This window comes from Lonchura striata, chromosome 5 (assembly GCF_050655825.1).
Source record: "Lonchura striata isolate lonStrDom1 chromosome 5, ASM5065582v1, whole genome shotgun sequence".
NCBI classification, from domain to species: domain Eukaryota; kingdom Metazoa; phylum Chordata; class Aves; order Passeriformes; family Estrildidae; genus Lonchura; species Lonchura striata.
In genome coordinates this window covers 71792492-71802024 of record NC_140707.1, presented here as the reverse complement: position 1 = coordinate 71802024, position 9533 = coordinate 71792492, and the positions used below count along the sequence as shown (strand labels likewise).

The 9533-nt window shown below is 44.2% G+C and overlaps 1 protein-coding gene across 1 annotated transcript; it reads left to right on the top strand.

Moving 5' to 3' along the window:
* The first annotated feature begins 688 nt into the window (after nt 1-688).
* TMX1 (thioredoxin related transmembrane protein 1) lies at nt 689-7073 on the top strand. Its single transcript, XM_021538453.3, has 8 exons — nt 689-869; nt 948-1063; nt 2009-2054; nt 2623-2751; nt 3599-3644; nt 3723-3824; nt 4081-4153; nt 4520-7073. Exons 1-8 carry the CDS (start codon nt 703-705, stop codon nt 4696-4698), a joined length of 858 nt encoding a protein of 285 aa, XP_021394128.3. The 5' UTR covers nt 689-702; the 3' UTR covers nt 4699-7073.
* Nucleotides 7074-9533: the final 2460 nt, after the last annotated feature.

Below are 9533 nucleotides of genomic sequence, written 5' to 3'. Positions count from 1 at the left end.
GAACAAAGGAATAATCCTTAAAAGCAATAGCCTGTTGTGTATTCATGTATCTCACACATGATGCATAAATTCCTTGCAAATTAAGAACTTTCCTGGTTTTTGTCAACTTCTTCCCCTTAATCCTGGTGGTTCCACAAAGACAGAGAGAAGGTGGAAGAATGTTTGTCTTTTCCAATAAGGAGGCTGCAACTTTTTATGTGCTCCCTCCCTTCATGCCATCTCTGTGCGAAGAGTTTCTTGATTATCTCATCTTCCTGCTTGAGCTTGTAACAAATCCTATATCGCAGAGTCTCTATTTCAACATGATGCTGCAACCTAAAACTACATTTAACACACTGCTGAAGAGAATCAACGCAGCATAACTTTCTAACATCACACGCACAACATTCCATGGCGACATTTGCGAAAAGCCGGTTGTTTTTCACTGCGTGGAAGAGACGCTTCCCTGTGAGGGCGCTGAGGCACAGCTCACCCAACCACCCCACACCGACCGAGCCTTGCAGCGCCGCTGTGGGCGCGCTGGAGGCAGGCGGTGGGACGAAAACTCCATATCCCTTCCAATCCCAACCATCCCAGGCGGGCAATTCCCCATCCCGCCGCCACCATTCCAGGCGGGCAATCCCCGATCCCGCCTCCCGCGCTGCCCTCAGGGCGGGCCCGGCCATGACGCGCGGGAAGGCGGAAGGGTGGGGGGGAGCCAAGATGGCGGCGCTGGCGCGGGCGCCGCTGAGGGCTCCGCTGAGGGCTCCGCTCTGCGCTCTGCTGTGCCTGGCGCTGGCGGCCGCCGCCCGCGGCAGGCCGAGCCCCGTGAAGGTGCTGTCGGACGGGATGTGGCGGGAGCTGCTGCAGGACGAGTGGATGGTGGAGTTGTGAGTGGGGAGCGGCTCGCTGGCGGTGGGTGTGTGTGTGTGTCTCTGTGTGGTGACGGCGCTGTGCTGCTCCCACAGCTACGCGCCCTGGTGTCCCGCCTGCGAGAACCTGCAGCCCGAGTGGGAGAAGTTCGCCGAGTGGGGAGAGGACCTGGGCGTGAACGTGGCCAAAGTGGATGTGACGGAGCAGCCGGGTGAGAGGGGCTGCAAAGGGTTCCTGAACCCCCCCGGGATTTAGGGAGCTGGGGGGTTTTGGGGGTGCTCATCTCCAGTGTGCTTGGGAGGAGCAGGCAGAATTAATAGGGGTAATGAAAGTGTTTTACTCATCTCCACCAAAGGCGCTTTGCTGTGTGACTAAACGGCCTAATCCTGCTTAATAGAACCCCAGAATGTTTTGGTTGGGAGGGACCTTGGAGATGATCCCATTCCACCTTCCACCATCCCAGGGTGCTCCCAGCCCTGTCCACCCTGCCCTTGGACACTGCCAGGGATCCCAGCTTCCACACAGCAACCTCCTCACGGGGACGAGACCGTCAGACAGCAGATAAAATAAATACAATTGAATGAATGGAATAAATAAAATGGATAGGCGATAATAGATCTCCAGAGCACGATTTCAAGGAGATTTTTGGCCGTGCTTTTTAAGCAAAAAACAAAGTTTCAGCCGTGCCATTCCAGGCCATCCTTTGGGTGGTAGAAGGGAGTGCAAACAATCTTCTCTCCTTTTGCTGAGAGTCTCCTGAAGCTTTCCTGTCCATGTGGGATTTGTAAACCTGGCCCTTCCCCATGCTGATCTCTTTCTCCAGAATCATTTTACTTTTGAAGCTTGCGTCACTTGGGTTATTTTCTTCAGGGTTTCTGGAGGCTGTGGATCATGTGTGCAAAGGAGAACATCTCCCTCTGAAGAGCTACAGCCAAAACAGTCCAATAGAGCAGTTATCCCTGGATATCTCATTTTTCCCATTTTACTCTTTGTCCAGGGACTTTTTTTTAGTGTGTGCTGCTTTGACATGCACAAGGTTGTGTTGGGTTGCATTAAAAGATTGATGCAAGGCCTGCAGTTGTATTTTAGGGTGTTACAACATTTCTTACCTCTTTTTTTTTTCCCATAAAAATACTCAAAATAACTTTCCTTTCAGGGTTAAGTGGGCGATTTATCATCACAGCTCTCCCTACCATCTATCAGTAAGTATTCAGGGCTGCAGGGGTTTTTTGGAGTGAGAGTAGGCATTTTTTTTCCTCTTTTTTGGGGGGGCAAATAAATGAGATTTATTATGCTCTTTAAGAATAGGACCTGCTTTTCACCGACACAGCCACTGTCTCACCTGTTGTGACCTTGTGCTGCCAAATGATTTCTTTTCCTTTCCCTTCAGGCCTTATTTATTCTGCCTTTTCATGGGTGTTTCTGTTTTGCAATCCTTTCTCTGTAGGTTGATCTTCATTGCAGGTGTGTGGCAAGGGCTTTAGGAAGATCATTATCTTTTTTTTTTTTTTTTTTTTTTTATGGAGTCACAGCCTAAAGCTAGCCGAGGTGTTGGTGGAGTCAGTGTTCTGGAAATAACTTGGGCTTAGTCCAGGTGTTTGGAAAATATTTCTCAGAGGGAATATCAGCTTAAAAAAAAAAAATTAACACTGAAAAAATGAATGTGTGAAAAATAGACAAGGTGATAGGAGGGGGAAACAAATGCTGCATTTGGTGCTTGGATCATATAAAATTAAAGATTTTGGTGGTGGTGTTGTTGCTGTTTTACAGCTGCAAAGATGGAGAGTTCAGGAGATACCAAGGAGCAAGGACTAAAGCTGCCTTCATTAATTTCATCAGTGACCAGGAGTGGAAATCCATTGAACCAGTGTCCTCCTGGTTTGGTCCTTCCTCTTTCCTGTAAGTTTTGGGTTGTTTTCTGTAAGAATTTATGATCAGATGTCCTGAGGAGTGTCCTGCTCCCAGCCCTGTGTGGGCAGGAGCTGTGTGAATGTGGTGGGTGGTTGTCCTAATTCTTCCTCAGCTCTGGGAGAGTTGTCCCCGTGGCAGAGGTGACCTGAGCATTGTCACCATAGCAGAGATGTCCCCAGCAAGGTTTACTTTAAGCCTTAAAGAGGTTTCTTGTTTCCTAAACTTTTGTAGGGACCTTGCTGACCCTTGAAGTTTGGTCTCTATGCAACTGAGATGGTTTTGCCCAGCTAAATTCTAGGAAATTTCTTCCTCTGTCTGAAGGAAATCACAGAGGGATTCTCCATCAGGAACTGACAGGGAAAAGGGGAATGGATTCAAACTGTCAGAAGGGAAATTTAGGTTTGATATAGGGAAGGAATTCCTGGCTGTAAGGGTGGTTCTCTTACAAAGTATTATCTCACACCAAGGAATGTGTGAAACTGGCTATTAACTCAGCATTAGCAAGTTCTCTGTTATTTTCTGTCTTTAGACACCAAACTTAAGTGTCTGAGAATCTCTCAGCTCTTATAACCTGATTTTCTTTTAGTAGCTTAATTTTTTGTTTTAATAAAACCTCCTGATGCTTCTTTCTTAATATCTTCACTGGAGTTCCAGCTGGCTTCTCACAGAGCATTAGTCCAGAGAGAACAGAAAAGAGACTTGAAATTCAGATGTTATCAGATCCATTTAGACATTTGGGAATTTATAGCTGTCCCTGTATGAGCTGAGGTTGTTTCACACAGGTTTGAGGCTGATTTTAAGCTGTTCTCAGCTCCTCTTCTCTGCTTTGTTTCAGGATGAGCAGCATGTCAGCCTTGTTCAAGTTGTCCATGTGGATCAGGGTATTTGCTTACATCTCCACTTCATTTTATCTCAATATGAAATCCAGCTCTTCCTGAAATTACTCTCTTTTATTCCAGCATGGCCATGGCTATTTAACAGAAAATCTTGGAATACCAGTCTGGGGCTCCTATGCTGTTTTTGGATTGGCAACTCTGTTCTTAGGAATGGTCCTGGGACTTGTAAGTGCAGTCCTTGGGGCTGACTGTGACTTTGTTACACTCCTCCTGCTTCTGCCTCTGCTTTGGGGTGGGTTTTGGGGTACCCTGAGCTGGAACACAGGGATGGGGAGCAGGAGGGAGCCCCCATAATCCTAGGGGAAATGGATGGGATCCACCTGAGGGTAAATGGTTAGACTTGATCTTAAAATTTTCCAGCCTAAACCACTCCAATGTGCAGAGTGTTTGGGAGTTTCACCTTGGGTTTCTTTGGTTGCAGATGATGGTGTTCCTGGCAGACTGCATCTGTCCCTCCAAAAGGCACAGACCACCACAGCTCCAGCCCCAGTCAAGTAAGCTCACAGCAAACTTCTAATTCAGTGAAGCTGCTTGGTAAATCTCATTTATAGAAAATATTCAAGAAATCGTGGTGTCTGCAGGATGTGACATGGAGTGTAGGGCTTTGCATTTGGGGTTGATGCCTCGTCCTTAGGGTTTATAGTGGGTTGGGATTTTTTATTTAGTAAAGCTGGGGTATTTTTAAAACTGGTTAAAATTTTTGAGAGCATTTTCATACCTGCAAGACATGAAATTCCTCATGGGCAGGGAGACAAACTTGAGTGGAGCTCTCAGCGTTGCTGTGCTTGCCCGTGCTGTTAAAAAAAGTGGATTTTACTTGGGAATGGTATTTATTTGTGTGTTTTTCCTTTCTCCTTGAGGGAAACAAGGTCCAGAGCCAGCTCGTCTGCTGAAAAACACGTATGAAGAGCAAGAAGCAGATGAGGGAGATATCTCAGATGATGAAGCAGAGGGAAGGGAGGGGAGCAGGAGAGACTCATCCCCAAGTGGTGTCCGGCAGCGCCCCGTGCCCGGTGCTGCTCCACTGGAGAAATCTTAGCTGCATTTGCACCAGGATTAGTGTTTGAGGCAGCCACTCACAGGGAGATCAATGTCAAATCCTCCAGCTTGAAGAGAAGAATGACTCCTGGCTTGGTAATGTTGCTGCATTTCATGAATTCGGAGGAAATAATAATAATAATAATAATATAAAAAAGCATCAGGTATTCCAAAGGAAAACTCGCTGTTGCAAATAGCTGGAACTTCTCCTGTCTGTGTGCAGAGAAGTGCCAAGGAATAATTGCTGTGGCTTCTGGAATGATTTGTTCCCTAGAGATTGTTTGGAAGAGAATGTAAACCAGAGTCATTCTTCCATTAGGGAGCATTGGCAAGGAAAATGCACTCACCTGGTTGTTGGTTAAACCTCCCAAAAGGGTTCCCTGTTCTTATACTGTTTCTCAGTATAGATCTCTCTAGCTGTGCCCTGAAGAAATGCTGAGGGGAAAAGTTCCTTTAGTTATGGAACTAAAATTCCTTTAGTTCAGGCTTTTTACATGACAAAAACTGCTTTTTGCTATGACAATGAGAGCTACAAACCCCTCCCAACCTTTTTTCTTACCAAGAGCTGATGGAACTTAGCACAAGCACTCTGCAGTGGGATCCTCTGGCTGACAGAAACCTGCTGCTTGCATCCATTTCTTCCAGAAAAAGCTGTAGAAAACTCTCTGGGCTTCTTGGCAAAGTAGTTTTTCTCTAGGAACAAGTGAGAAGCAGCACCTTGAAGTCTTGTCTGTCTCTGTGACTCCACGTGGCAATAGTTTACATGCAGGGTTCTCTGTGCAAATCCTCTCATTCCTCCTCCTGGATGCCAGCAGGACTCTGCTTGTTTTTAATCCATCATTTCTTACTCAAATCTTGCTGCAAATCCATGCAGGCTGTACCTGGCCTGAACTTAAAATAACTCCTTTCTATTTCTTCTACAGAACCTTTTTTTTTTTTTCCCCTGTTTTCACAAAACCATTTTGGAACATTAAACCTGAATTTTTTCTTTATAAAGAAAAAAGTAGTTTACTCTTGTCTGTATGGTGTTTGTTTTCACTCTGTATAGAAATAAAAAGAATGCACATTCCCATTGGACCAGTGTTGCAAAGAGTTTTCCATATTCTTTTGATTAAATTCCAAAGTTTTTGCAAGGGAAGGATGAGCCTAATACTGAGCACACTTAGATTTTTTTGACAAGCCTGTTTCTGATTTAGTTTTTTTTTTGTTTGCTTGTTTAGCTTTATGGGTTTTTAGCGTTTATTTTTAATTATTTAGGTTTTTTAGTGTTTAGGTTTTATTTGTAGTTATTTAGTGGTTTTTTTTTAATTGTTCTATCTTTTCCCCCCCTTTTTTTTTCTTTTCTCTGCATTGGTGCTCTGGCATGACTTGACTTCAGTGCTGTGTTAAAAGATAAACTGATGTCTGAAAGGGTGTTTTTGGCTGAAATCTGAATGTCCCTCTCCTTTTTTAAAGATAAAAACCTCTCCTGGTATTGGAATAAAGACCACTGTGTGTCAGAATTGCCCTTAAGGTGTTGGTTTTGTGGAATTGCCTTAAATTCTCTAAAAGTTCCCATCTCTTAGCCTTTGGTACTCATAAATAAAGCAATAAATAAAGAAATACTGAGAAGTAGTAGCACTGGCTTTGATCCGTGGTGGTTTTGGAGAGGGCTTGAGAAGACAGAAATGTTGTAGCTGGTAGGAAAAAGTATTGAGTTGTTTCAAGAGCTGAACTCTGCTCACTCCACTTGGGATATATTTAAATGTAGCTTTTTTAAGTGCAGAGGGTTCTAATTTTTCAATTCCAGCCAAACTCGGTGCAACAGAGAGGGGACACCCTGCTGACTTGTGGCTAACTTTTCATTTTAAAAGAACACCCAACCTTTCCTTTGCTCTGCTGGACTTGTGAGCTCCTGCTTGAGCAAGAACTTCCAGCATGAATTTACTTTTTTTCTCTGCCTGCTGCTCACTTCTCCCTGCCTTAGGCACAGAACCAAATCCCAAACCTGCCTCGTAGGGGAGACTGTTCCCAGCTGGAATCCAGCAACTCCTGCTTGGATTATCCACAGGCAGCCTCTGCTGAGCTCTGCTAATCTCACCCTTCATATTTTGCATAATATTATGGTTTTGTCCTGTGAATATTTAAGTTCCTTGACTGATTTTCTTCGTTTTAAAAATGTCTATTCCAAAGATGTCTACTGAGGCTGAGTGGTGTAACCTGAGTGTAAGAGCCTGTCCTTTGTGTGTTCTGATGTTGCTTGAATATGAATTTTGTAAAAACCAGACTGCCCTTTCCATATCATCTGGACCAGGCCTGTTTCATTCCAGAAAAAATTAATGACAATAATGTAACAATAATTTCTCAGAGAGTCTTCAAGTAAAAAAATAACCACCAGCTTTGGATTCCTGTGTTTGTGTCTTTTTTTTTTTTTCCCTCAGATTCTTGCTGCTTAGTGATTAAACAACTGCTTCCATGGATAAAAATTGTAACCCTGAAACTAAAAAGTGATAATTTTTGAAAAGTCAGGTGTGAATAATAATTCAAAGTAAAGCTGCACTGAGTAATTTTTAGTCAAGACTGGCTTGGGTACCTCATCTTGGTAGATGGTTCCAATGGTTTGGGAAGGGACTTTCACTCATGCCAGGCTTAGCCAGAAATTGTAATAAAATGTGGTTTTATGTAGCAAAAAATGTAGGCTGGAGTTGACAAACAATGTTTAAAATTAATTTTTTTGCTGTCTCTTTTCTGTGGTTGCTTCAAACGTGCGTGAGGTGTGTGGGAGCTGCAGATGGGCCCTCCCGCACTGCATCCAACCCCAGCAGCTGCAGGGATCAACACTGGGATTAATCCTGGAGTGGGAAGCTTAATTCCAGCTGGTGGCAGCTCTGAAGTGCAAGAGGCTTCTTGGGGAGGAGACAAATCCAGACAAGGAATGCTCGAAGCACTCTGAGCCTGTTCCTTCCCTCCATCCCTGCCCTTGGGAATGGCTGCTGAGGAGCTGCTAGCTCTGGATGTGTGGAATTTTCTGGAAAAGTGCAATAATGCTCTTAGCTCCCTCCCTGGCAGGAGTGAGGAATTGAGAATTCCACAGGCACTCAGGAGATGCTCATAGAAACCTCACTCCCCTCCTGTTACATCCAGCAGGGAATAACAGCAGAAGGAAAAAAAAAAAAAACAAAAAAACCAAAAAACTAGGGAAAACCAAGGGAAAAAAAAAAAAAAGCAAGGGAAAGGACAAACTGAATTATTTTTAGATATTAAAATGGTTGGGAATTGCCTGATAGGAAGGAAACGTTCTGGGAATTTTTGGCAGTTGGTGTTTGCCTGATTGCCCAAGGTTGGGTTGGAAACCCGTGGTTTCAGTTGTAATGCTTGATGGGGTGGAGGCATTTCAGTGTTTAGCACTGGTTTAGAATCTCAATTTTAAGGGTTCTCTGCTTTAAGAAGGGGGAATTGTCTCTCCTGCAGGTGTCTTGTTCTTGGTTTCATCTGCACAACATCACCTTTGGCCTTTCCCTGATTTTATTTCCCACTCTTGGACCAGCTTCTCTTTACCTTCCAAACTCCCTTCCTTGATGAATCCAGTGACTTTCTAGATTAATTTCTGCCTGAACCTGCCTTCTTCCCCCTCATTTTTCCCTGCTTGAAACTTCCCAGCCACAGATTTCACTTCCATGTAGCGTTGCTTACAGGAATTCCCTTTCACTGCAAGGCAGATCCAAAAGGACAACTTGTAGTCCTTGGAATTCTGCCTGCCCCAGGTGGGTTCCCAAAAACCAGGAGGAATCCTGGGCAGGAGGGGTTGAGGTGGATGTGGCTGATGTGTGAGTGATGTCCTTGAAGTGAGGGCAGGTTCTGAAATCCCTGTGAACACCAGAGGGGGAAAAGCACCAGTGAACTCTGTGTGTGTCTAAAAGGTTTTTTTTCTAAATTAAATTATGACTCTATCAATGAGTTTTAAAGTGCAAAATGAGAAAACATCAATGCAAGGTCACTATTAAAGATCATGTTTTTCTCAGCTGTGCTTTTCCTTCCAGAGTCTGTTTTGCTGAGCCTGGGCCTCAATGCCCTTTCCCCCTCTTATGTGACTGCTGATTCCTCAGGAAGATTCTCTCTGAATTTTCCTTTAAATTCCTTGGCACGTGGATGTATCAAGAATCAATAAAAAGGTGTGTTCAGAGTAAAGATTCCTGGGATAAATGGTTCTCCAAGGACAAATAGCCATTTCTTCCTCTTCCTCCTTTTCTCATTCCCTTGTCAAATATTTGGGAAGTATTTGAATTGTGGTCTTTTACACATCCCTTTTTCTTTTTCCTTTTTTCCTTTTCTTGTTTTCTCCTTTTTTCCTTTTTTTCTCCTTTTCTCCTTTTTTTTCTCCTTTTCTCCTTTTTTTCCCCTTTTCCCCTTTTCCCCTTTTTTTCCCCTTTTCCCCTTTTTTCCCCTTTCCCCCTTTTTTCCCCTTTTCCCCTTTTTCCCCCTTTTCCCCTTTCCCCTTTTTTTCCCCTTTTCCCCTTTTTTTCCCCTTTCCCCCTTTTTCCCCCTTTTTCCCCTTTTTTCCCCTTTTTTCCCCTTTTTTCCCCTTTTTTCCCCCTTTTCCCCCCTTTTTTCCCCTTTTTTCCCCTTTTTTCCCCTTTTCCCCCCTTTTTCCCCCCTTTTTTCCCCCTTCTTTTCCCCCCTCCTTTTCCCCCCTCCTTTTCCCTCCTCCTTTTCCCCCCTCCTTTTCTCCTTTCCTTTCCTTTCCTTTCCTTTCCTTTCCTTTCCTTTCCTTTCCTTTCCTTTCCTTTCCTTTCCTTTCCTTTCCTTTCCTTTCCTTTCCTTTCCTTTCCTTTCCTTTCCTTTCCTTTCCTTTCCTTT